At 37.8% G+C, this 27929-nt stretch overlaps 1 protein-coding gene across 8 annotated transcripts in view; it reads left to right on the top strand.

Moving 5' to 3' along the window:
* The first annotated feature begins 7844 nt into the window (after nucleotides 1-7844).
* The window catches only part of YTHDF3 (YTH N6-methyladenosine RNA binding protein F3), a 32578-nt gene continuing 12493 nt past the window's right edge, over nucleotides 7845-27929 (top strand). The window contains exons 1-6 of one of the 8 annotated variants that reach the window (XM_084865060.1): nucleotides 8014-8219; nucleotides 8725-8749; nucleotides 12496-12640; nucleotides 14920-15005; nucleotides 16842-16886; nucleotides 24656-26254. In XM_084865060.1, coding sequence (XP_084721186.1) covers nucleotides 12583-12640; nucleotides 14920-15005; nucleotides 16842-16886; nucleotides 24656-26254 — 1788 coding nt within the window. In that variant the 5' untranslated portion in view covers nucleotides 8014-8219; nucleotides 8725-8749; nucleotides 12496-12582. Of the gene's footprint in view, nucleotides 8220-8335; nucleotides 8519-8724; nucleotides 8750-12495; nucleotides 12641-14919; nucleotides 15006-16841; nucleotides 16887-24595; nucleotides 26255-27929 lie in introns of those variants that run through there. The other 7 variants (XM_084865058.1, XM_084865061.1, XM_084865062.1 and 4 more) reach the window with 7 other exon arrangements.

Below are 27929 nucleotides of genomic sequence, written 5' to 3'. Positions count from 1 at the left end.
CTTCTAGGGATAACAAGGGAAAATCCAGTTTTCATATGTGTGCATGGGGAATTCAAATGAGCAAAGAATTCCAAGGACAGTAAGGCAAAATGAGGTTTATATTGTTTTTCAGAACTACGGAGGAGGAAGTAAAGGAAATCACAGGGAAATAAAAAGACTTAATGTTTAGCCTGGCCGGCATGGTTCAGTTGTTGGAACATTGAACTACGAACCAGGAGGTTACGGTTCGATTCTCGGTCAGGGCATATTCCTGAGTTTCTGCTTGATCCCCAGTGTGGGGAGTGCAGGAGGCAGCTAATCAAGGATTCTTTCTCATCATTGATGTTTCTATCTCTCCCTCTCCTTTCCTCTTTGAAATCAATAAAAACATTTTTTTTTTAAATAAAAAGACTTAATGGTTAGTAAACAATGAACATGGGGCCACTTTGAAACAATGGGACACAGAGAGGACTTGGATCAAATGGGCTTTTCTAGGTTTCTCCCTGTTTATCACACTTAATTCAGATTAAAGTATAGCCATCTATGATGATGTCCAATATTAACTTACCAAGAAAGCTACCTGTCTTATGACCTAACTAGACTCAAGAATTGATTTGACAATATCTAAAAGATTATTGTGAATATCTAAAGAATAGTTGGAGTATGTCTTAGTCCAGATTCCCCAAGATGGTAATCCGCATGTTGGAGGGTTATAAGGGATTGCACTAAGTAGCAGCACTAAAGGGGCACCAGAGAAATAAAATTGGGCAGAAGTTGAACTGCAAAGCAGCTATGAGAGACATCAATCAATCTCAGAGCCAGTTCTGGAGCTGAATAATAGCTCAATGATTTTTATCTAGCTTGCATCAAAATAAATTCCTCTGTCATTCCCACATCTGTTCCACACACACACCCCCTCTCCCCCACACACACACTGTCTTAACTAAATTTCTCTTCTCATTCCTCAATCTTAATGATGTTTCTCATTCCTCAATTATTTTTCATACTGGCCTCCAGTTTGAAAAAATAAGTCATTTTTACCTCAAATGATACCTGCATAACTTTGGGATTGACATTAGGCAGGGGCTGTCTGAATATGAGCTTTCTGAATTCTAAAGAAAACTCAAGTTTTCCATGGTTTTTAAAACATGTGACAAAAATACCAGTGATAGTATCTGTAAAAAAAATGTAGACATACAAGCCAAAAAAAGACCTCTAGGCATTGAGTTACAAAATCAAAGAATTTTCAAGCAAGTTGAGATTACATAACCAAAACCATTCATTTAAAAGATGAGAATACAGGAATCCAGAAAGATTAAGTAATATGTTCAAGGATATATTTAATTATTATACATTTATATACTTATAAATTCTGTGTATTATAAAATACAAACATTTATATATAGGAGAGATAATTTGTTTATGGTACAAACAATATTTTGTTTATGGTACAAAAATCCTTTTTGCTTTTACTATTAATAATATTTGGGATGAATGCTAAGTGAATATATATAATTATTTTTAAAAATCTAAGGTTATCACTTTTTGATACAGCAAACCAAAATTCAATTTTAAGTTCAACTTATTTTGAAACTTGGTTAAAAACAGCAACAGAGATGTGTGGGTCCAATATTCATTTCTCAATTCCACCCACTTATTCAAAAGTTTTTGTGGAAAATTACTTAGAAAATTTCCTCTTTGTTTACTGTGGATTAACTGTTCTTGACAAGTGGAAGGTGCTATACCGGTACTTTCAAACTTTAAAAAAGTGATTGAATCCCACTGATGTGCCTCATTTTAAAGGGATGATTTTAAAATAAGTTTGAAAAATCTAAATGTGGAGAAATGAATTTTTATAGATGACATACTTATACTTATTTCAAATATAAAATTAATTATTTCCAAACATATATATTAATGATTTTTTTAAAATGCTTTTGTATTTATTGTTAAAACATTCTATGAAATGACAGATTAAATGTGTGTTTGTAAGTATCCACTAGGTGGAGTAATTCTAATAGTCACTTATCAAAATAAAGGTCAGCATAGTTGGAACTTCTGTAAAAACTTTTTATTAGAGATTAACACATACACATTTTACAAATAATTCACCCCAAAAAGATAACAGATCTAATTGTTAGAGTTAAAGCTATAAAAATTCTAAGAGAAAACAGGAGAAAATATTTGTGACCTTGGTTTAGGTAAAGATTTTTCAGGACACCATAAGCATGAACCATAAAAGACAAAATTAATAAATAAAATAAAAATTAGAAACTTCTGGTCTCTGAAACATACTATGATGAGAAGTAAAAGCCACAGACTAGGAAACAGTGTTTTTAAACCCCGTATCTGATTAAATCCTTGTATGCTGACTGCACAAAAGAACTCTAACCAGTCAATAATAAGGAGGCAAACAATTTAAAGAGGAGAGGGACGGACACACCATAAAAGGAGAAAGATGGATGGCAAATAAGCACATGAAAAGATGCTCACCACCTGTCCATAACTGACATAGGAATACATAATCTGAAATTCATTGCCTTCTATGACATGTAAAGACAGGGAAAATCCTCCTGATGGCACCATAAAACAAGACCTGACCTGCTGTTCCAAAGGGCAGGGATCTGAAACGTGCATGGAATTCCTGCAAGGGCAGGGTCCCTAGGCCTGGCCCAGGATCAGGGCCCATTGGGGTCTTGGGCTGCTGGGAGGGGCCTTTCTTTGCTCTGCGCTGCCCTCTGGTGGTCAGCGCACATCATAGCAAGCAATTGAACTCAGTCTCCTGGTTGAATCCTAAGGGGACACTTTGATTATTAGCCTTTTTTATACATAGATAAAGCTTATGTTATTTTTCTACCATCTAATATCATGCATATTCTTTTGCAATTTACCAATTATTGGACATATAGGTTCTACCAAATTTTTGAAATTATAATGAAGACCAGTTAAAATTAGATGAAAATATAACTCAGTTGGTTAGAGCATTGCCCCAATACACCAAGGTTGCAGGTTTGATCCCCATTCAGGGCACATACAAGAATCAACCAATGAATGCATAAATAAGTGGAACAACAGATTGATGTTTCTCTTTCTCTCTCCTTCCTATCTCTCTAAAATCAACTAAAGCTTAATCTATATTTTTTCAGAAAGTTAGATGAAAATAAATTAGGATAAAACAAGTACAATCTTGCCATGGGGGGGGACAGTGGGGATGGGAGGACAGTGCTGTGGATGGACAACAATTTTTAAAGATTCATAAAACATTACAAACCCACTCACATAATCAAAATGACATGTTGTCTGGCTTGCTGTCCACCAAACTACCTTTGGTCAAGTTATTTTCAGTTGAATAGTAATGATACACTATGTGCTGAATACTATGACAGAAAAATTAAATACCCGGTCCTTATCCTCAAGGAACTAAAAGACTAGTAAAGGCCCTGGGCAACATAAATGGCACCCACTATCTGATCCTCTCTGGCAGGAGCCAGGAAGGTATCCTTGAGGATAGTAATTTAAGTGAGCCCTGAAGGGTGAATGAGTTACCCAAAAGGAGGACTCAGGGGAATGGGAGTGGAAAAAGATTTCCAGGCAGAAGCAACAACCTGTGCAAAGATACAGAGTCAAGAAAGAGTTTGGTATGTTGAGAAAATTCTAAGTGATAGATTGCAGCTAGAAAGGAGAGGAGAACATGAGAAGTTATAGAAGTCTACAAAGTGAGTGTGCTCAATTCAGTCCTCTTGAGTGTAAGAAAACTTGTAATTTTATGTTTACTTTATATTTTAATTTTTATTATGATGTAATTTATAATGCAAACCATAAATTATAAAATATAAAATTTGCTGTATAGGGAATGGTGCTCAAAATTGCTTTTCTGGCCAGGACCGGTTTGGCTCAGTGGATAGAGCATCGGCCTGCGGACTGAAAGGTCCCAGGTTCGATTCCGGTCAAGGGCATGTACCTTGGTGCAGGCACATCCCCAGTGGGGGGTGTGCAAGAGGCAGCTGATCGATGATTCTCTCTCATCGATGTTTCTAGCTCTCTGTCCCTCTCAATTCCTCTCTGTGTAAAATCAATAAAATATATTTTTAAAAAATTGCTTTTCTGTTTCAGGGTATGAGTGGAACGACATTTGGAGACAACTGCTCTAGGTGAAGGGCAGCTGAAGGGTTTTAAGGAGGGAAGGAGGGCAATACGATCTAACCAGTGGCAGCAGGGTGGAGGGTGGCTGATGGGAGAACATGCAAGCAGCTCAGAGGCATTAGTCAAGGTGAGAAATGATGAGGCTGGATTAGGAAATTGCCATGTCTTTGTAAATTTCTTGGACAAAACATGAGAATGAATGAAATGAGCTCCAAAGTGGGAGGCTGGAAAAAAAAAAAAATGGGGGCATGTCAAAAGGACATAAAAATAGCATTTTCTCCTGATAGCCAAAGCTTGAAACAATTTAAACAACAAAACAATGACAATACTGGGTTATATAACCTAAATAATAATATAAATCTGGGAGAAAGTGTTAACAGAGAATTAAACTTCCCCACCACTGGTGAGAACGAGGTTCTTGGGGTTCTTATTTCTGAAATGTTTTCAGAAACCCCCAAGGGAGAATGAGATGTGGAAAAAGGCTTTATTTGCATAAAGTTACATTCCTTAGGTTTCAAAGTGCCTTTACAAGATCCATAAACCCAGTCTAAGTTGTGAGAAAACGAAGTTTAATATTGATCTCTCATCATCTATTGTTCCAGACTTCTTCAGGGCTAAACATTCTGACTTTTACCTGAGCACATGGTAACCTAGAACATACCAGGATATAATTTCACATTTCCTTCAACTAGGTATTTTCTTACAGCTGGGACAATTTAGCAGGAGGTAGGAAGAAATTATAAAAGGGAAGGGAAAGTGATGTGCCTTTGTTCATCTTTCTCTCTCTATATATATTATTTTTAATTTTTATTTATTTATTTTTTTTAAAATATATTTTATTGATTTTTTACAGAGAGGAAGGGAGAGAGAGAGCCAGAAACATCGATGAGAAACATCGACTAGTCGCCTCCTGCACAGCCCCCACCGGGGATGTGCCCGCAACCAAGGTACATGCCCTTGACGGGAATCGAACCTGGGACCTTTCAGTCCACAGACCAACGCTCTATCACTGAGCCAAACCTGTTTGGGCTATATATTATTTTTTAATTGATTTTTTTTTTTTTTTTTTTACAGAGAGGAAGGGAGAATAGGGAGCTAGAAACATTGATAAGAGAGAAACATCGATCAGCTGTCTCTTGCACACCTCCTACTGGGGATGTGCGGGCAACCAAGGTACATGCCCTTCACTGGAATCGAACCTGGGACCTTTCGGTCCCCAGGCCGATGCTCTATCCATTGAGCCAAAACCGGTTAGGGGTCTTCATCTTTCATTTCCCAGGTAGGAATGTGATTATGAGGGCTGGAGATTGGGCAACCATCTTGTCCTGGGGGAAATGGTATCATGAGGATGGTGGGGCAAGAGGCTGGAAGCCCAATACGTGATACTGTGACGGCAGCCCAAGCCTTGGACTGACTACCTGCAGCGAACCTAATTTGGTCTGATACAGGGAGTCATGCAGAAGCACAGGGCCACTGGGTGGAGTTGTACACAATCACTGGATAAAGGCACAGAGCGATGGAAGGGAAAACGCAGTCTGCTCCCTCCTTCCCAGGCTCGGAGCAGTGCTGTGCTCATCAGGGGGCTGACACACCAGTGGCCTGTGCAAGAGTGAAATCCTGTCTAATCTCTAGGTCAGCATCTCCCAAAATATCGCCCACATATTAGACCTCACGTGAGAACAATGTGGTGATGACGTTAGGTAGTTCCCAGGTGTACTTCGGAAAAGTATTTAATATTAAATGAAATGGGTTTATATCTCATGGCAGTGAGCGCTCCATTGTGCAAGTGCAGAACTCACAAGAAGAAAAGACAAGAAAGGAGTCTGAGGGGCAAGAGTGAAAGTGAATAGAAACTCACCAGAACATCATGCCATCAGGCAGCCGCCTTATGTGGTGGCTAGAGTGCAAGCTCTGAAGCCAGATTGCCTGGGTTCAAATCCTGGTTCTCACAGTGACTAGCTGTGCTATTTTGAGCATGTTCCCTAACCTCAATGTGTGTCAGTTTTCTATAGTAGCACTTAACACACAAGGATGCTATGAGGACTGACGCGATTATTACAGTGCCTAACATAGTAATGAACACTGAATGAATGCAAGCTCTACCACCATTCTGGGAATTATTTAGCAATGCAGCCAGACACTAGTCCTGTCTAACCTCTACTGGTTGAAAGCTTACTCTATGCCAGGAATTATACATATCTGACCTTTGTTTTACTCATTGTAAACGAAGGCTTGGAAAATTTCAATGACTTTCCCAAGGTTTTATAATTAATTCTAGCCCAGCCAGAATTCAGATTGGTTGGATTCCAAAGCCATGCTTTTTAACTTAGATAATTAGGAATCAAAGACATGGCCTGAAAAATTTCACAAACTTCCTTTTATATGATTTCAATTCCTCCCCACTCAAAACATGTCCTGGAGTAGCCAATTCTCTCAAACTAAACAGGTCTGTAGGGGACCAGCCAGACTGGCTCTGTCAGTGGATTCCATTCCTTTAAGCATGTCCTCAGGTGAGGAAAACCATCCATCAACCAAAGGTCTGTATGGGAATGCAACAGGGTAGACTGGAAAGATTAAGATCAACAACTGGAAGAGTGGGGAAGTCTTGGGAAATGGCAAGAGCGAGCGGCCTGAACTGAGAATTAGTGAGTCCCTGGGACATGTGGCAAAATGGGACTGCATGGGAAGCTGGCCAGACCCAGAAGTGCCTCTTGGTGATGGCTTTGAAATAGCTGATTCCCAAAGTTCCAGAATTATTATTCTTCGGTGTTTCCAAAATCTTGTTGCTTTGTCAACCACAAAATGAATCCAACAATTCAGCAACTGTATACTTTCTAAATTATCACCTATTTGATGGCTTTGGGAGAATTTAGCCATTTAAATTGTTTCTTTATATATAGAGTCCACATCACGCCTGTTAGGCAAGGCATCTTTGCCTTGATTGCAAAGATGTTATTTCAACGCATATCGAAACGTTGCATATCGGTGCTTTGGTTTTTGCCAGTTTCCAGAAAAGTGACTTTACCGATTACTTTTAAACATATCTCCTTTTAGGACGAGGCAAGGATTCTTATCTTTACCGAAGTTAACTTTATTCTTCATAATCAACCTAACATCTCAGGAGGGGGGAACACAAGTCCATGAATTGAGTGGCCAAGTCGGCTCCGCAGCTTCCGGGTGAATGGGGAGACATTCCTTATCCCGTTGCTGGGGTTTGGGGCGAACCAACACTTGCAGGCTCACCTCCTACTGGCTTTTGGGGGTCAAGAGAGCCCAGAGCTCCAACCCCAGCAACTTCGCTGCACGTGCCGGCTCGTGCCCACGGCCCAGCAAGCGTGTCCTGGAGGGCGGCTGACTCACCGGGCCACGCACGTGGCTTTGGAGTCTCCGCAGGTTCCCGGGGAGGCCCGGCTACCGACGGGTGCTCCAACCAACCTAAGCTCACCCCGCCGCCGCCGACCCGGCTCTACTACATCCCCGACAGCCGCGCCTCCCGCCCGGGCCCACTTCCGGCCAGAAAAAACCGGAAGCCTGCTGTAGCCCAGTATCCCACAGCCGCCGACGCCCGGGGTAGCGCAAAAGGAAGTTGTGGAAGCGCCTCGGGAAGGGGGACGCACGCAGCCGCGCAGGCGCGCACGCTCCGTGACGCATGCGCGCAGGGCCCGGCGCGCGGCGGCTCCGGTCTCCGGTGACGTGGCGTGCGGAGGCGGAGCCCCCAGGCCGGTGGCGGGAGGCGGGGGAGGCGGAAGCGCGAGGTGAGCGCGGACGTCAGAGTGGAGAGCGGAAGGTCAGGGAGGCTCGGAGCGGAAGTGAGACCAGGGGAGCCTGTCCGCCATTGTGGCCCCGAGAAGCGCGGAGAGCGAGCGGGGAAGACGAGCGTGCAAGCGGAAGAGACGGGGCCCTGCCACCGACTCTCCCGAGCCGCCGGTGCCATCGTTCCGGCTTTTTTTTTTTTTTTCCTGCGATCGGCGGCGGCGGCGGCAGCGGCTGGCACGGTCCACTCGGCGGAGGGCGGCTTCCAACTGCTGTGAGTGCACGGGGAGAGGCCCAGGCGGCGGCGGCGGCGGCGAAGAATGTCAGCCACTAGCGTGGATCAGGTGAGGGAGCCGAGGCCTCAGGCTCGGCGAAGGCCCGAGCTCGGAGCTCCACCCTCGCGTGGGGCTTCGGCTCCTCCCCGTCGCCGCCGCTGCCGGCCCCATAACGGTGCCCCGGGCGGGCGCCAGTGGCCGCGGGGCCGCCCGCCGCCCCGGGTCTGCGGCGGAGGCGGGAGGCCGCGGGCCGCGGGGCGGGGGAGGGACCAGCCGGCTGCTCGCCGGGCCTCAGGGCGCATCCCGCGGCGGCCGCCGGGGCTGGGCTGGGCCCGGCGGGCTCGGGAGGAGGGCCCCGAGTGGCGGGAGTAGGTGTAAAGACGGGGCGATGGGGGTGGTAGGGGAATCGGGGGGCCTGGGAGGATAGGGTGGCTTTCACTCCTACGCGGATTGTTATAAAATAACTTGTCTTGGATAGCGCCTTTGATTAAGACACTTTCCCTCTTTTCTTTCTTTCTTTTTTTTTTTTTCCCCTCCCCCTCTTCACGTTACGACACCTTTCGTCTTGCTACAGAGACCTAAAGGGCAAGGAAATAAAGGTGAGTTTGGATATTGCTTATCTCACTCATCCAAGTTGGTTCCATGTTATTATTTTTTTAAAACGGTGTGAGGGTCTTTCTGTTTGTTTTTGCACACACACACGCACACGCACACACACCCCCCCCCCCTTTTTTTTTTTTTTTTGAAATGTAGGATTGGAGAAACGATTCATCATGGCTAAGGCAGCCCAATGCTCTCCAAAACTTCTGTAGGTCCTTGCTTTGAGGCCAATTTTATAGAAAGCAAAGTGGTATAAGAAACAGTGTTCCACTTGGTTGTATTCCATCCAGTTCAGGCGGTAGTGTTTTGAACATAGTAACGTTTAAAATTTTTTTTTCAATTTGCCCGTATTGGGTAACTTCTTTATATATGTAGGTAAGTGGAGATTTTGTTTGTCATGTCTAGGTTCCTTTGGAACATGCAACCCCATAGCATTCCATGTCACATTAGTGCAAATTATACTGTTAATCATTGATTCCATTGAAGTCAGTTATGCTAGAGATCAGAGCCCAGCAGGCATGTTATCTCTTTATGTGGTCCTGATTGCAAGGTGGGACTCAATCTGGGGTGTTAGAAAGGACTGACCGTGAAGGAGATAGTTGGTTATGTGATTTGCAATTTAGTTTTTGAAGAAGAAAGTACTACTGAAAATAAAGCATTTTTAAAAATAAGTGTGTATTTACTAATATGGAATAGTTCAGTCAGCTGACTGAAACATGGCATTGGTCATGTGACATGTGTGAGTATAGAACAATAACTGCTTTCTTGGGACAGTGCCAATTAAATAACATTACAGTGAATGATATGTTTATTGACAGTTTGTAATAGGACCTGAAATTACACTAAACATGGTTATGCTTCCTGTTCTTTTTTTTTTTCTTTGAGAAGCAAAGTATTACCTAGAAAATAAGATCTATGATAGCTTTTAGATGCACTTCAATCTCTTTATGATGCTCTTTCGATTCAGGTTATTTGCTGTAGCAAATTTGAAAGGATTAGGTACTGTGTACACAGCTTGATTTGTACAATTCATTTGAGAATTTATGCATTCCAGATATTTGGCACTGTATTAAGTAATAATTTATTGTTTTGTTTTGATTAAGATAAGTTTTCTTGGAGTATATATACATTTAGAAAATTTTAAATTCTAGAATTTAATTTTTAGAGTTTAATTTTTAATTTTAGATTTTTTTAATGTTGTGAGTATAAACCTCAGAATTTGATATAGTTAATTTATTTTAAGTGAGTTTTAAAAAACTTTTTGTAAACTTAAAAAGCATGGGCTGTTACTTGTTTTTGCTAGTCTTCCCATTAGGAGGTATGTAGAGTTGGAGATATGTGAAGTTTGTTCCCATTATTGCTTAGCATAAGCTATTTTATCCTAGATCTTTGGGGAGGTGGCACTTTGCAAGGCTATTTGAAATGCTAAGTGTTTTGTGTTAATCTGCTGTAAGGTAAGTATGCAAGTTCTATGAAGTATTTTTTTGTCAAAACAAAATAGAAAATTTATTGAATAAGTCATTACTATAAACTTGATTTACAACATAGTCATTTCACTTAAGTATGTCCTACTAACATTTTTTATATTATAGATATAAATTATATATAAGTAATATTGCATATTGGTCATAAATAATTTTTTTTGTTATTAACATTGTTTTAATCTATTAGTGTCACCTTTGTTAGGTGTATTTAGGTACATGTACAAAACATTTATTTGGATAGTTCTTTATGCCAAGAAATTTCCTTTCTCTTTTATTATTCAGTTCATAATCTTATTCATGGATAGAAGCATGGACTCAGTGGTTACCTAGGAGATCTGTGTTCTAATACTGCTTATGGCCATTGACTTGCCAAGTGAGCTTGAACACAGTGCATCTTTTAATCAGAATTTCCCCTCTATAAAAAAGAATGAATAATTCCAGTCATAAAGTCTGTAAATATATTATGAGGATTGTTGTAATTACAGTAGTCCACTGCTTTAGCAGTTATATCTGCTGAATTTCTTTTCGCTTCCTCACCTATTTTTTAAATACGTTTTTTATTAATTTTAGCCAGAGAGGGAGGGAGGAAGGAAGGAAGAGAGAGAGAGAGATATATATATATATCCTCCTGTACACACCTGGACCTGGGATCCAAAGCGGCAACTCCGGAGCATGTGCAACACCTGGAGCATGTGCACAGACGACAGTCAGTTGAGCCACACTGTCCAGGGCCTCAATTCATCTTACTGGTATTTTTAAGATGCAGGAAGACTATTGCCTAAGATACCGCAGGAGAGAAAAATGCTACCCTCCTAAAAGTATTGGTAGTCACTTAAGATACCTTTTTTTTTTTTTTTTTTTTTTTTTTAATATATTTTATTGATTTTTTTACAGAGAGGAAGAGAGAGGGATAGAGAGTTAGAAACATCGATGAGAGTGAATCATCGATCAGCTGCCTCTTGCACACCCCCTACTGGGGATGTGCCCGCAACCCAGGTACATGCCCCTGACCAAAATTGAACCCAGGACCTTTCAGTCCGCAAGCTGACGCTCTATCCATTGAGCCAAACTGGTTTTGGCCACTTAAGATATCTTAAAATGGTAGGTACTATAAGGGAAAAATGCACATATACATTAGTTGTATTTTTATGCCTCTGCATAAAAATTACAAGAAGAAGGCACCCCCAAGTGAACTTACTTAAGTAGTATATGTGAGAAAACTAGTCTGCCTTAGCTGACTTGGTTTTCAAGCTATGAAATTGTTTTACAGTTATTCTGTTTATTTTTATGTAGCAGAAAGCAAAGTTATTTTTTTTTAACTTAGAGCCTCAGTATTCGGAAAACATTAGTATTAAACTTGAATTTAGAACTTACGAAAAATACATGTCCTGAGGAGGTGTCAAAGTTTTGAAAGCAGGATCCTTTTTTCAGTTCATATGATTTCAGAGATGCTGTGTTTCTCCTCTAAATTATTGTTAGTCAACAGCGTTGGCTTTATACCTGGCCTTAGTATCTTTGATTTTCTGCTAATTGTTTTTCTATATATCTTTAATGACATAAATGCACTAAAGGAACTAAAATTAAAAATTTAAGGGAATTTTATAGCAATGTCTTTGTAAGGCAAAATGCTTTTGTTGTCTAAAGTCTAGGTTTATTTGTTTATAAGTTTGAATCCTTTTAAATTCATCTATCGTATACTCTGTTAAATATTAGAATTGTTTTTATTATTATTGGCCATGGTGAAGGGTAGTAGAAATTTAAAGATGATTATTTACCTATTGGTCCATAATTTAAAACTTACTTTATATCGCTTTTATTTTTTTACAAGAAGGATTTTTGCTTGCTGGAATCAAAGTGTATTACTCCTTTTCCTGTAGGCACTGCAGAGAAAGAGGCAGATCCCATGCTCCTAGGAGCCCTCAGGCCTTACTGCTTGCTTCTTCTATTCCTTAAATTTATAAATAGGTAGATATATTGAAAGTAATTTATCTTTACTTCTCTCTCTTACCCTCCCAACATTGTTTGGTGCAACTGCAATGTCAAATGTCAAAGATGTAGGTTAAACTGAGCTATTTTTTAGCGTTTCAGAAAAGTAGTTGAAAAATGCCTTGTATTTTGGCAATATTCTTTTGTAACATCTCCAATATCCTCTCTGGAAATGATTGCAAAGCACTTAACTGTCATTTTAGGCTTTATTATTAATCCTCAAAACATTCCTATAAGGAGATAGAGGGTATATGGTATTGTCACTGTTTTTGTAGGTGGGAAAACATGATGCACAGATGTGTTGACTTTCCTAACTTGATGTAGTCAGACCAGAGCAAAGAATCACCTGGCTCCTAAGGCCCATGTTCTATCTTGATTTGACTCTGCTTCATAGAGCAGAGGAAACAAGCGAAGAATCATGTAAGTCATCTGTTCTTTTTTCCCTGAAGAACTTGTACAGACTGTGGAACTAGCTTAGATTTCATTACTATTTAATGGCTCTCAGTCTCCAAGACATTAAATTGTGATTAAGTAATGTTCAAAAACCAAAGTCTTTAAGACAGTGGAATTTCTTAAATGTATGCTTATGAAACTCAAAGGCTCGCTTCTTATTCAGACTTTAATTGAATGCAAATTACTTGTCAGTATGCATAAAATACGTTTAATTAAACATTTCCTTTGACAAACTCCTTGAGTAGTCTTTTAAAATTTCTTAGACATTTATGCATCACTTATAAATGATTGTAGACTACTTACTGTGTGTGAATGTTTTGTTCTTAGTCTCAGCCTCTTACAAGAAGAGAAAGGATAAAACAGAAGAAATAAGAACAGCAGTTTAATATGTATTTGGATAAAGTTTAACCAGGCACTTTTTACCACATTAGCAGTGTGGATTGAATTTGTGAGAATCTTAACAAATACAAGAAATAGATGGTTGAATTTGTGAGAATCTTAACAAATACAAGAAATAGATGGTTGTGATTTGAAATGGGAGACTTTCAAATAGATATTAATAGTACGAGTGTAATAGTCCAAAAGTATAGTAAAGAATTATTTTTCAAGAGGTAATGCATTATGCATAGCTATCTTTGATAAAGGAGTGGTAAAGACAAACCGGTATGTTAGAATCTGGTGGGCTGACATGATTAGCCCACCAGAAATAGCCCAAGGTACCCATCACCTTATTTTCATTTCTGTTAGCTGTTACCCTGTTTAAAATCTGGGGAGGGCAGTTAGCTCAACCTTGGCTATTGTGCTTTCTTTATTATATAGAGTTAAACCACCTCACTGGATCAAGTTGACCATCAGGTTTCTCTTGCAGTCTTTAAGGGGCAATGAATGTTTACTTTGAAGGCTTCACAATATAGCATTGTTTCTTTGAGTTGTCATTGCTGCTTAGTGGGAGGCAAAGAACCAAGGGCTATCGCCTAGTTTTGTTCCCATGTCATTGTCAATTTGCGATTACATTATAGGTAATTTTAACTCAAATTAAGAAAAATTAAAATGATATGCTGTTATAAAGGAACACACCTTAAATTCATTGCCCCTGACATTAATTTATAATATTTTGTGACATTATTTTTAAGTAATAAATACCCAGATATTAAGGGTGTTTTTGTTTCTATAACATCAGTCAATATCCACCAGAAAGGTTCAACTGTTTATATCTAAATAGTATAGAATAGTATATTTTCATAGACAGCACAGCAAATTTTAGCCTGGTAAACTTCTGTGGTCCGAAAATAAATTGTAATCCTAACTGGATCTTGTAATATTTTATGTAATATTCAAGATTATTGAATACTGTTACTGAATACTCTGAGGTGAGGTGGATAGGTACTATTATCATCCTCTTTGAACAGAAAAGTAGAGTTACAAAAACTAAGTCACTAATGAGAGATCGATCACCCAACTTCTCAGTGTTGGACTTAGGATTCAAACCCAGGATCTTCGTACCTCAAGTTTGCTCAAAAGCACTCAGTGTCAAGAGAATAACTATAGAGCATTTATGGAAATGGTCTCTGGACAAATATGGCATTATAAGTTCTTCTGATTGGTTTTCCTGTGTGTTGCAAGAGTAATTATGGCTGTCTTTAGTGTCTGAATTTTATTTGTATTGTCATGTGAAAGTCTTTGTAATTTTAATTTAGAATTTTTTCATAATTTATTCATTGTGATATTGGTTCAAGTTAATTTTAGTCACTTTTTAAAAATTGGAAACATTTAAGATATTTATTGTAACTTTAGTTATCAAAAAAGTTCTTTATCGTTTTTGGACTAAGTAATAGATTTAATTTAACAAAGTTAGAGAACATTCAGAGATCTGCAACACTATTTGAAGTGGTATCTTAGATTCAAATATAGCATTAGCGAACCCTTCCAACATTTTTAAATTTAACTGTTTGCTTACTACAGTGTTGAAATTGGAATATTTACTTTATGATTTTGGTAATCAAAAGTGTATATATAATTTGTATTTCTCTAATCTTAGGTATATCAATATAAGATTTGTAACTTTTTGGTAGCACAAATATTTGTATCCAAAATTAAATTAATCTTGAGTGTTTAGGTGAAAAAAAGAAAGACCTCAGCATAACTTTTTGTGACTTGATTTGAAAAATACTGAAAATGTTAGTTAGGTTATTCTGTGATTCTCATAATGATGATTACAACACATCTAATACAATTATATTTTTTAGTTTCAGTACAAAACGGTTCCATTCATCAAAAAGATGCTGTAAATGATGATGATTTTGAGCCATACTTAAGTAGCCAGACAAATCAGGTAAGTCTGACAGTTCATATTTAGGGAATTAAACTTATATTAGTATAAATTGGTTTTTCAAATAGATGATTAGTTGAATGAGACTAACAATAACATGAATTAATGTAGTGTACCTTAATAGCAGTTGCAGGTTTATGACACAGAAGAGTTCTTTAAAAATTATAGACAGCTGAAACTATTGATAGATAATGAAATATTAAGATTTGAATATGGAACATTACTAGTATATGTTGTAGTGTGGTTTTTTTGGAATGTTGAAAGAATTTAATCTTTTAATGTCACTGTCATATCTTTGTAGCCAAAGCAAATCACAAGGTTTAATTAGCTAGAAATTTGTGGGAAAAGACTACTTTGTGCCTGAAATTTTTAGTTAAATGTAGTGTTTTCTTCTTTAGGAGGCATTCCTATTTGAATTTTACCAATAGTTAAAGTTTTAATTTAACTTGGTAATGGAGGGAATAAATGAATATAAATAAATAAAATAATTAAGACTTTATAAACACTTCTATATTGTAGGCATGGAGAATTTCAACAAATCAAATAATTGTTGGTTTTTGAAATTCTTGTGTGTTTGAATTATTCACAAATGTGAATTTATATATGGGAATAATTTATTATTTTTAAAATATATTTTATTGATTTTTTACAGAGAGTAAGGGAGAGAGATAGTTAGAAACATTGATGAGAGAGAAACATAGATCAGCTGCCTCCTGCACACTCCCCACTGGTTCCCTCTGGGGATGTGCCTGCAACCAAGATACATGCCCTTGACTGGAATCGAACTTGGGACCTTTCAGTCCACAGGCCGATGCTCTATCCACTGAGCCAAACCGGTTAGGGCTATATATATATATGGGAATAATTTAGATGTAAATATTAAAGATCTGGTATTCTTTGATCTCTATACCATCTCTGTCTGCATCCACTTGTTAATAAAAATATTGCTACTAGAAATAAATTTAAAAATTTTTCATTAATCATTTTCTTTAGGGAGAACATTCTGGAATAAGTTGCTTTTGTTTTTGCTTAAAAAGAAAGATATGTGAAAAAATGTACCTTGAAATCTTAACCTCTAGTTTTTTAAAACTGAAAGAACAAGGAACCAAATGTTATTACACAATGTTATAGTTTTAAAGTAAATTGAACAAAAAGTAGTTCCCATTTTGTGGGGTGTGGAATTATTTTTAAGACTGTGGAGAGCCATGGTTATGTTTAACCTCTTAATAGTTTAACCACTCTCTTCTGTCTGTTGATCTGCAGTCCTAGCATATGTTGGGAGAGAATAAATAAATGAGAAAAAAGAAAAATGGGTGATAAAATCTATGGAAGTTTGGCTACTCTTATGAATGTAAAATTTCATTTCATATTTATGTAATCTACTTTATAATCTATAAATTTACTTTCCACCTAAATTATGAAAGATGGGAAGATTATTTGTTGTACAATTGTAGTGCAAGTTTTAAAAGAAACACAGTATTCTATTTGGGGCCATACAGTGGCCTCAGTTAATATCCCTTATGGCAGTGTTTTCCAACCTTTTCAAGAAATAATGAGGTGTAGTAGATATTACCCCCACAATGTCTTTATGATCAGATAAGTTTGAGAAGTTTATTTGCTCTAAATAATTGAACTGTGGGTTTTTTACTGCTTGATTTTATGTTTGATTAAAATGTAAAATGAATTTCTAATATAAGGATATATTATGCAGATCTACTGTCTTCATTGTTCAAAGTCTGTTTTCAAGAAATTTTAATGGATTTTAAATGTTTGAAAATTGCTTCCGTAAGAATTCTCGCTTTACTTGGTAACAGATATTTTATAATTCATTTGTCACAGGGGCTTAGAAGATTGGTTATTTGGCATTCCACAGAGGTGCTTCAGGTCTGCCTAGGGGAGACTGGGGGAGGGTATCCTTGAGCCCACCCTTGTGGCAACCAGAGCTCTGCTTTGCTTTTTATCTGTTTTTTTATATTGGGATTTTGCATAAAATTTCACTTGTAAAAAATTTTAAAGTGTTGGAAAATTAATTTTTAAGACTAAATGCATTTATCTTAATCCAATTTTTAAATTGTATTATAAAAGCTTTCTTGTTAATATTGGCAAAAATCTATAAAAGTCTTGTTTTAATGTGATGTTTAAATGGAAGATCTTATGCTATATAGTAATAAAATCATTTTAATTCATGATACTTGAATCAATATAGTCATGTGCTATTTCAAGAGAGGTTTTAAAGTTTAATACCAGTAAGTGTACGTTACTTCCCTCTTCTTGTCAGTATTAGTGAATAGGTTTTCAGCAGTTATCTTTCTGTAATACTTAACCCTTTACACTCCGAACCATTCTGGACATTGGCTACCAGCTACTCGAAGCTACTTTGCGAAACGTGCATTGAATTAACTCAATTCCCCGTAATCACTAATAAACTGCAATGTCCCCTGAGAGGGGACATCCGAGTGATATGCTAGAATTCCGATGTCCCCTGAGAGGGGACAGCGGAGTGCAAAGGGTTAATAATTATGTGTAGTCAAGGTACATAGTATTTACTTTTTTCTTTTAATATGTTTTATTGATTTTAGAGGGGGAGAGAGAGAGAGAGAGAGAGAAATGGAGAGGGAGATAGAAATATTGTGAGCAAAACATCAAGCTGCCTCCTGCACCTCCCCTACTGGGGATAGAGCCCAAAACCCAGGCATGTGCCCTGATCTGGAATCAGTCCAGTGACCTTTGGTTCCTGGGATGATATGCTCAAACAACAGAGCCACACTGTCCAAGGCCATATTTACCTTTTAAAGATAATTATTGAATATTGAATGCTGGGTCTATTGAAGAGAAAAATGGAAAATTATCTGAAATCTGAAATAAGTTGTAAAAATTAGAATTACTTAACTGAAATTTTAAAGACTTAAAAAAAATTGACCATTTAGAACAGATTAGTTACTGGATTTATTGGTGAAATATGTCAGGTAATTATTTGCAGATTTAAAGTTCTGCAAGTATTTGTAGGTCCTTGTACTGACCTACCTGAAATAATTATTTCTTAAATTTTCAATTATAAATATGCAATATGACTTTAAAATTAAATCCCATCATTTCATTTTAATATTATAACTAAGAAAAATGAATCATTTGTCTGGAAAGGTGTTTAATATTTTTGGTTAATTTAAGTTGTTTTATATACTTATATCTAATTCACATCAAACCCAGGGGTACTTTAAACCAGGCTATTGATCTTCTGTGGCAGCGCATTTCTTCTATTTTCTAGTATTCACTTTGCATAGGGAATAATTTTTATATTAATTTACAAGTGAATGAATGTCCTTCTGGTTTTAAAATTAATTATCTGTTATATGGATATATATTAGGTATAGTCAACTCGGAGGTTTCTGTTTGGCAAGGAAGGTAGGGTTTTACAAAATTCAGGTTTTAACCAGTAGGGTGGGAGACAAGACCAACTGAAGCTTTATGAAATGTGTATTTTCGTTGCTTCTGTTAATTCTGTTTTGTGTTTATTGTCTTATTTTTTAATGATTTAAAAAATTTTATGCTTAAAAGTTTATTTTGCTTAATTATGAAGTGGATGTGCATGTAACATTTATGTAAAAAATTTGCTGTGTAGAGGGTTTTTTTTTTTTTTTTTCTTAAAATATCACTATACTTAAGTAAAAATGAAGATCAGCCAAAAAATAGTTTTCTATAATTCCTCAGAATAATTGAACAATTATGTTGGTCAGAAAATTCATGTTTACTTGGTACTATTAAAGTTTCCATATACATTGGAAGAGTAAGTTGGAAAAATGAAGTTTGAATTTGTCTGTTTGTATATATGAGGAAATAAATTCCTAGTCATGTTTATCAGGAAAGAGATAGAGAACTAAGAATAATACTTTGAATTTTGTTACTCTGTCCCTGCCCTTAGTTAATGTTTTAATTATCTTTGCCTGTTTGAATGGTTTCCTAACTGGTAATTCTGTATTGCCACTCAGGAGTCTTAAGTTTGTGCCATTGACATATTAAAGAATTTACCTCAACTTCACAACACATCCCTCCTGCCTCATCTTTGGTCAACTTTCTCCATTTAACTTACTCAGGGAAATAGGACTTACTATTTTCAGAATATATAAATATTTTTCTTCATAATCTTAATGTGTACAATTTGCACACACCCAGAATCCTGTGTCTATTGCTTCTGAAGTCTTTTCTGATTCCCCCAGTTATTTGCACCCTTTATTCTCTTTGTCCTAGAGTGTTTGTTTTGCTTTGTTTGCACTTCCATTATAGTACTTATCAAATTGTAGGGTAAATAGTCTTCTCCCTAAACCTGGAAGTTCTTTAGGTCAGAAACCACGTTTTTCATCTTATCTTCAGTAACTGGCACTTTAATCTGTGACATAGTAGGCATTCATTCAATACTTAATGAATGTGAATTATGTTATCTTCTGGAATATAAGAAATGAAATATTATGGTTGAAATGTCAAGTTAATTGAGTATGACATAGTACATTTTCTTAACGACATTTTAATGTGTATAAATTATCCTTTTTTTAAAGTACAATATTATTTTTAAAATATTTGAGGAAAATACAGGTAAACATTAAAAGTAGACTAAGCTTCATTTTTTGTTAATTCAGATGTGAGTTCAGGAGATTAAAGTACCTCAGGTTCTTAAGGGAAAGCAGTTTTGTTTTTCTCTGTGCATATGTGCTGACATTAGAGGATAATGCCTCAAGTCTTTTTTACTGAACTTCTGAAACATTGTACAGTGTTCTCCCATGGAAATTTGGGTGTTTATGAAGCAAAAATGGATATTAAATTACTTTTAACTAAAACAAAACACACACACAAAATAAAAGACTCTGTTAAAATTGAGTTGTATTAAAATGTCTTCAGGTCAGAACAGTGATCATAAACTTTTTCTTACTGTTCAAACGTTCTTTGAGATAATAGTAAAACAATTGGCCTGCGGGCTAAGAGATAATAATTATAAATGATTTCAAAATCCTAACAAAGAATTTTTAATCTTCTATATTTTAGTTTTCAAATTAAAAAAGGTAAAGGCTTAATCTATATTTTAATACAGCACTTTATAATTAAAGATTTTAAAAAATCTTTACAATTGATTAGAGCAGCAGGTATTATTCCCATTTTATCAGTGAAGAAACAAGTTTAGAGAAATGAATGTTCAGTGAGATTACTGACATGGAAAATGGAACTGTACAGAATTGACCCCTATCCTTGCCTACTATATCACATCTTGACTATACCTTCTTTTTATTTTTGTTTTTTAAAAAATTCTTACCCACATATATGTTTTTATTGATGAGATAGATGAAAGAAAGAGAGAGAGAGGAGAAAGAAACATAGAAACATCAAAGTGAGAGAGAAACATCAATCAGTTGTCTCCCAAGCACACCCAACCAGGGATTGAAACCGCAACCCTGGGCATGTGCCTTGACTGGGAATCGAACCCACAACCTTTTGCTGTAATGGACTTTGCTCCAACCAACTTAGCCACCTGGCCAGGGCTAGGACTTTATACTCTTAAGAACTGGACTAGCTTTGAAACTATACACATGTGCTTGATGGTTAAGTTACATTTTAAAGAGGCAGATTGAGTTGTATTAATAAATATAACTATTGACTATTTACTGTGTTGTAGGCACTGTATCTTTATTTCCTTTGAATAGAGGAGGGAAAAAAAAATCAAAATTGTATTTTGGCTACTTTCACTTAGCTGAAAAGTGCCTAGGCTGAGATTAGAATTTGGATGCCTTATGATTTCACTTCAACCTTATATTAAACTAGAGGCCCAATGCATGGATTTATGCACTGGAGAGGTCCCTCGGTGTGGACTTCAGGAATCAGGCCATGGCAGGCAGCCTGGAAGGAGCCCAAGCCTGGGCCAGGTGCTGGGCCACCACTTGGTTAGTTCACCAGCCATGAACCAGATGTCAGAGGTCTATTGGTCAGCTGAATGGTGCTGCCTCTGTGGGAGTCCCCTGACCACCAAGGGGAAGCCCCTCCGTGGAGTGTCTCCCCCCTGGTGGTCAGTGTTCGTCATAGCTACCAGTTGATCGGTCCACAGTGGTCAAGCTTTTATATAGATAGATGACTTCTCAGTGTTTATAAGTTCATGCTGTGGGTAAAGGATTTATGCATCTGTTATCAATTATCCATTGGTAATTATATCACTTTTTATATGTACATATTATTATTTTCCCCTTTCAACTCGTTTTTTAAATATAAGGGAAATCTCAAAAGTTTTACATCACTTTATTTAAAGGTGGTAGATTTTAAAGGATGTGGTAGCTCAGGCCAGTGTGGCTCAGTTAGTTGAGTGTTGTCCCATGCACCAAAAGATCCCTAGTCAGAGCATATGCCCAGGGTTGTGGACTTGATTCCCAGTGGAGGGCCTGTAGGAGCAGATGATTGATGTTTCTCTCTCCAGTTGATGTTTCTCTCCTTTTATCTTAACCTCTCTCTAAAATCAATAAAAACATTAAAAAAAAAAAAAAAAGAATAGTAAAATTTCACTACTATTGGTCACTTTCTGAAATATGAATAAACTATTTTAAAGCTATTAGTTTACATAAACTAAAATTGATTATGTCTCATAATCATGTTTTAAGTAAAATGTGGGGGGAAAAAATAAGTGTTGTTATTTTCCATTATCAGTAGAAAATTTTTTTTCTCCACTACCAAGGTACATTCCTCTAATTGATATCCCACTTAGCTAGCAATTAAAAGTTAATTTTAAATTTAGCAAAATATTAAAAAATATTTCCAATTATTATCAAAGCACTAGTTATTCAAAATGTGTTGGCCATGTTTTTTCCCCCCAGACTTTAGTTTCCTACAATTTTGTTTCTACTAAATCCAAACAAAAGCCTTGCCTTTTGAAAGGAGATTGTTACTTTCATTAGAGCTAGGAAAAAACATCTCATTCAACTAAAACTATTGAGAGAACTAGAAAATAAATGGTAGCATTTGATAAATTGGAGAAAGGCCATTTATCCAATATTAGAGGCCCGGTGCACAAAGCCCCCTTAGGGGGGATTCTCCTTGAGTCCGGCCTTCACCTTCTTGCAGTCCAGAATCCTTGGGGGATGTCCAGCTGCTGGCTTAGGACATCTCTTTCACAGTCCAGGACCCCTTGCTTCTTACAGCCCACTGGCAGTGGAGGCAGGAGAGGCTACCACCACCGCCTCTGGGCTCACCAGCCATGAGCCCAGCTTCGGGCTGACTGGCACTCCCCCTGTGGGAGTGCACTGACCACCAAGGGTAGCACCTGCATTGAGTCTCTGCCCCTTGGTGGTCAGTGTGCGTCATAGCAACCGGTAGTTCCATGTTTGGTCAATTTGCATATTATAGTTTTATTATATAGTATTCTCAACAACTGTAAGTGATAGTAATAGCCCTGCAGATAGCTTTCTCTGCTTATTTAGCCAGAGCTGTTTATTTGATAGGCAGATGTGAATAATGGGACACATTTTAAAGTAAACTTGTTATTTTGGCCAAATCGCTAATTTAGGGAGAAGAAAAAAAATCATGATTTTAAAAATAATTGACAAGATATCTAATCAGAGCCTTCAAAGGGTTTGGGTCTATTCCAGCCCCAGAGGTAACAATTGGCAAACATTTGTTCCATGTTATTTTAGTAATAGAGGTTGGAGACTTTTTTTTTAGGAATCTGTACAGGTTACAGAATCAGTTAAAACTGAATTAACAGAAAACTTTGGCCTAGGGACCAAATACAGTCCATGCTGCTTTGAGAAAGCCCTTGAGTTAGCAGCCTTTGTCAAAAGTTGAATATGTGGCATCAACTAGAGACTATTTGTCTTGCAAAGCTTAAAATACATATTTGTTCTTTGACCTTTTGTTGGCTGACCCCTGAGTTACACTTCAGGTATAGATAAATTAGGAACTTGATATGTAACTGTTGTGCAAAATTCAGCGTTTCTGAAGGTGAAATAAGAATATTCAAAATAAGTATACGTATAATTTTGCAAACACTTTACTATGAAAAGTGAATTTAAAAACTTTCTACCTGGTCTGCTTTTCCATTCCTACATCCAGATAAGAACTTACTGAATATTGGTTTCAGTGCCGACATTCTAAATTAAAACTTTGACACTGATTACCTCCATATTTAGCCCAGCTCTCCTACTCTTCCCTCATGGGGAATTTATTCACTCCCCTATGTTATGTGTCTTTAGCTGTAGGTTTTCTTTTACAATGAGTATCTTAGATCACAGTTTAGGCATTTAATAAGCATTTGGTTAAAATTAATCCTACCTAATAAAGAGGGAAAATGCTAATTGACCACCACACCCTCACAAAGATGGCCAGTAAGGAGGGAATATGCTAATTGCTGTCACGCCCTCAAAGATGGTGATGCCTACAGCCACAAGATGGTGGTGCCCAGTACCCTCAGCCCCTTCTCCGGGGTGGCAGGCACTTGGCATGGTGGGGCCCGCCCCCAGGCAATTCCAGCAGCTCCCAAGTGCCTGCCTCCAGACTCCCCCAGTCCCCTCAGCCCCCCCCAACTGCCCAGGGCCAGCCTGAGGAACAGGCAAGCCTCGGATGGCGGCTGCCCAGCTGCCCAGGGATGCCCGAGGCTCAGGTGACCAGGGCTGGCAGTGACAGCATCAGAGGTGTGATGGGGTTGTCACCTTCCCCTGATCTCCAGGTCGCCTCAAGCCCCTAGGGCTCCCAAACTGAGAGGGGGCAGGTCAGGCTGAGGGACCAACCCCCCCCCCCCTCCCCCCTCTAGTGCATGAATTTTCATGCATTGGGCTTCTAGTAATAAATCTAGTAACATGGTTTTTTAAAATAGAATTTACTACCTTGGTTTTTTGCAAATCACTGAATAATTAGTTAATATTCAACATAAAAGTTAATGTAATCGCAGTAATTCTGGGGGGAAATTGCAGGAACTCAATTTATAAATGAAAATTCTGATCAGGAAGGTGATGTTTATTGTGTAAAATTTGGAAAATCTAATACAAAGAAAAGAGGCACCTACCATTAAGAAACCATACAAAGGATTTGTTTGTTTTTTTAATTTTAAATTAAGTGAGGCAAAACAAAAACAAATTTGGATCATGCTATAATTATAATCTTCAATCTTTGCTTCTCAGAGTCTATTTCTCTAATTTTTTTATAATGAAATTTCAAAATTTAACTGCTGAACTAGATTCTGTAATTCAGATATGCTATAATTTCTCTATTATTGGCATAGTTTTCAAGCTTGTTTAATTCTTGATTATACCTGTTTGTATACTTCAGTTGCTTAAAATAAAGCTGGCTATAAATGATCAATTTGTGTGAGCAAATTTAGAAATCAGTCTTTTGTAGAAAGTACAGTATTTTTAAATTGTGGTACAGGACCAGATTTTTTAAACAAAACTAATTATCTCCCACCCCTAGCTCTGTAACAAAATACTTGCAATTTTATAAACATTTTAAATTAAAAATACTCATCAGCAAATTTTTCTGTTGATAAAATTAGGTTTAAAACTTTAATTTTGCTTATCTAGAACAGGTGGATTTGTTTTTCATTTACCTAAATTTATTTAATTTTCATCTTTCAGATTTCTCCCCCTACACTTCAGAGGAACTTTCGCTCTTGATTATGATCTTTTGTTTTCCAGAGTAACAGCTATCCACCAATGTCAGATCCATATATGCCTAGTTACTATGCTCCATCCATTGGATTTCCATATTCTCTTGGGGAAGCAGCATGGTCCACGGCTGGAGACCAACCTATGCCATATCTGACAACCTATGGACAAATGAGTAATGGAGAACATCATTATATACCAGATGGCGTGTTTAGTCAACCTGGGGCATTAGGAAATACCCCTCCATTTCTTGGTCAGCATGGATTTAACTTTTTTCCTGGTAATGCTGATTTCTCCACGTGGGGAACAAGTGGATCTCAGGGACAATCAACGCAAAGTTCTGCTTATAGTAGCAGCTATGGCTATCCACCTAGTTCTCTTGGGAGAGCTATTACTGATGGACAGGCTGGATTTGGCAATGATACTTTGAGTAAGGTGGCCGGCATCAGCAGTATTGAGCAAGGCATGACCGGACTGAAAATTGGTGGTGACCTGACAGCTGCAGTGACAAAAACTGTAGGTACAGCCTTGAGCAGCAGTGGTATGACTAGCATTGCAACCAATAGTGTGCCCCCAGTTAGCAGTGCAGCACCTAAACCAACCTCCTGGGCCGCCATTGCCAGAAAGCCTGCCAAACCTCAACCGAAACTTAAACCCAAGGGCAATGTAGGAATTGGGGGTTCCGCTGTGCCACCACCTCCTATAAAACACAATATGAATATTGGAACTTGGGATGAAAAGGGGTCCGTGGTAAAGGCGCCACCAACCCAACCAGTTCTGCCTCCTCAAACTATAATCCAGCAGCCTCAGCCATTAATTCAACCACCACCATTGGTGCAAAGCCAACTGCCTCAACAGCAGCCTCAACCACCACAACCACAGCAGCAACAAGGACCTCAGCCACAGGCTCAGCCTCACCAAGTGCAGCCCCAACAGCAGCAGCTGCAGAACCGTTGGGTAGCTCCTCGGAATAGGGGAGGCGGCTTCAATCAGAACAATGGAGCTGGTGGTGAAAACTTTGGTTTAGGTGTTGTTCCTATCAATGCTTCACCTTCTAGTGTTGAAGTGCATCCAGTGCTGGAAAAGCTAAAGGCCATAAACAACTATAATCCCAAAGACTTTGACTGGAACCTGAAAAATGGACGTGTGTTTATAATTAAAAGCTATTCTGAGGATGACATTCACCGTTCCATTAAGTACTCCATCTGGTGTAGTACTGAACATGGTAATAAGCGTTTGGATGCAGCTTACCGTTCTCTGAACGGGAAAGGCCCACTCTATTTACTCTTCAGTGTGAATGGCAGTGGACATTTTTGTGGAGTGGCTGAAATGAAGTCTGTTGTGGACTATAATGCATATGCTGGTGTCTGGTCTCAGGATAAGTGGAAGGGCAAATTTGAAGTTAAGTGGATCTTTGTCAAAGATGTTCCCAATAACCAATTACGGCATATTCGCTTAGAAAATAATGACAACAAACCAGTTACCAATTCAAGGGACACTCAAGAGGTACCCCTAGAAAAAGCTAAGCAAGTGCTTAAAATAATTGCTACCTTCAAGCATACCACCTCAATCTTTGATGACTTTGCACATTATGAAAAGCGTCAAGAAGAGGAGGAAGCCATGCGTAGGGTAAGAGTACAGTAATTTTTGTGTGTAGGGTCTTTTTATTGGGGTACTATGCATGGATGGGTATTTAATGCCTTTTAATATTACATTTTGAGTGTAAGAATTTTACTCTGAAGGAAAACAATCACTTAGTTTTAAGAAACAACATAACAAAGATCCTTGAAGACATGTGATGCCATATTTGGAACATTTCCTTTTTTCTTTCCAAGGGTAACCCTTACTCTGAATTTGCTTCTTACCTGTTCTTCATGCTCATCAGGTGATAAAGGTCATTGAGTCGTGTTTATCAAAACTCAGTGAATTCTGCATTTATAATCAATCAGGCTTGAGAACTAGCAAGGGACTCTAATCTTAAACATTATTTTTATCGGAATAACGTCTGGAGTTTGAAACAAACAGTTTTTAAATAAATGTTTGAATATTATTTTGTATTTATGAGAAGTAAAATATTTTTCCCTAAAACTCCTGAACCTTTTTTATAATTACGCAGTTAGAACACTTGTACAAAATGTATTAAGAATTTGACTTTAGGAAGGCAGCTAAGAGTTGGGAAGATATGGGGCTTTAGATGTAAGATTGCAGAATTTTATTTTTTCAGTTATTTACCTTTGTTGAGACACTAAGGAGGTTTCTCAAGAAGTTACCCACTGTTCATGTTGTATCACATTGGCCAGATTTGATCAGAGGGCACATAGCAAGATAGGCTGGGTAATGTTTTCTGTTTCAGACTACAAAAGAAAATTGGTGTGGGGGAGGGTGCTAATTTTAGGAGAAAATGGATGGATGGAGTAAGAAAATAACAGATTTTTCCATAGACAGTACATTTAAAGTTATTTTCAAGTGAATCAGGGATAAAGTTAGAAGCTTCTCCAATAAATTATGATGGTTGCTATGGAAAGCTTGCATGTAGAAATTAAGAATAAACAGGAACTAAAGTTGATTCCTATCTGTGTGAACATAAGCATCTTGTGGCTTCTTGATATTTGCAAAAGAGGGAACTATTTCAGTTAACATTTCTTACTGGTAAAGCATGTGAAATGATCCTAGAGCAGTAGTTCATATACATTTTAGGACACATAAATATCAATTAGGGTGCTTCTTGAAAATGCAGACTCTTGAGACCACCTCAGGCAATCTGATATATTTGATAAGGGACCTGGTAATAGTACATTTTTAATCAAGCACCTCCATAATTTTACTGTTAGTGATTCCTGAACTGAATTATTAGAAACTTTGCTTTGGAATAGCAAATAGACTATTTAATATATTTTTTAAAATATATTTTTATTGATTCTTTACAGAGAGGAAGGGAGAGAGATAGAGAGCTAGAAACATCGATGAGAGAGAAACACCGACCAGCTGCCTCTTGCACACCCCCTACCGGGGATGTGCCCGCAACCAACATACATGCCCCTAACCGGAATTGAACCTGGGACCTTTTAGTCCGCAGACCGACGCTCTATCCACTGAGCCAAACCGGTTTCGGCTAGACTATTTAATATTTAAGGTCCTGCTTAACCTTTTGTAACTGCCCTTACAAATAATGGACCAGGAGAAATGATTTGGGGTATGAAAGGTGATTATGCAAGTGAAGATTTTGTTTTAGAGTGTGCTGATATTAAGATGCTTTTGAGAAATATAGACAGTGAAATCTCTTTGATTAAACAGTTAGATGTGG

Source organism: Pipistrellus hanaki, assembly GCF_964339955.1.
Source record: "Pipistrellus hanaki genome assembly, chromosome: 17".
Taxonomy (NCBI): Eukaryota; Metazoa; Chordata; class Mammalia; order Chiroptera; family Vespertilionidae; genus Pipistrellus; species Pipistrellus hanaki.
The sequence above is the reverse complement of the archived record's forward strand: the minus strand, read 5'-3'. Positions and strand labels throughout refer to the sequence as shown.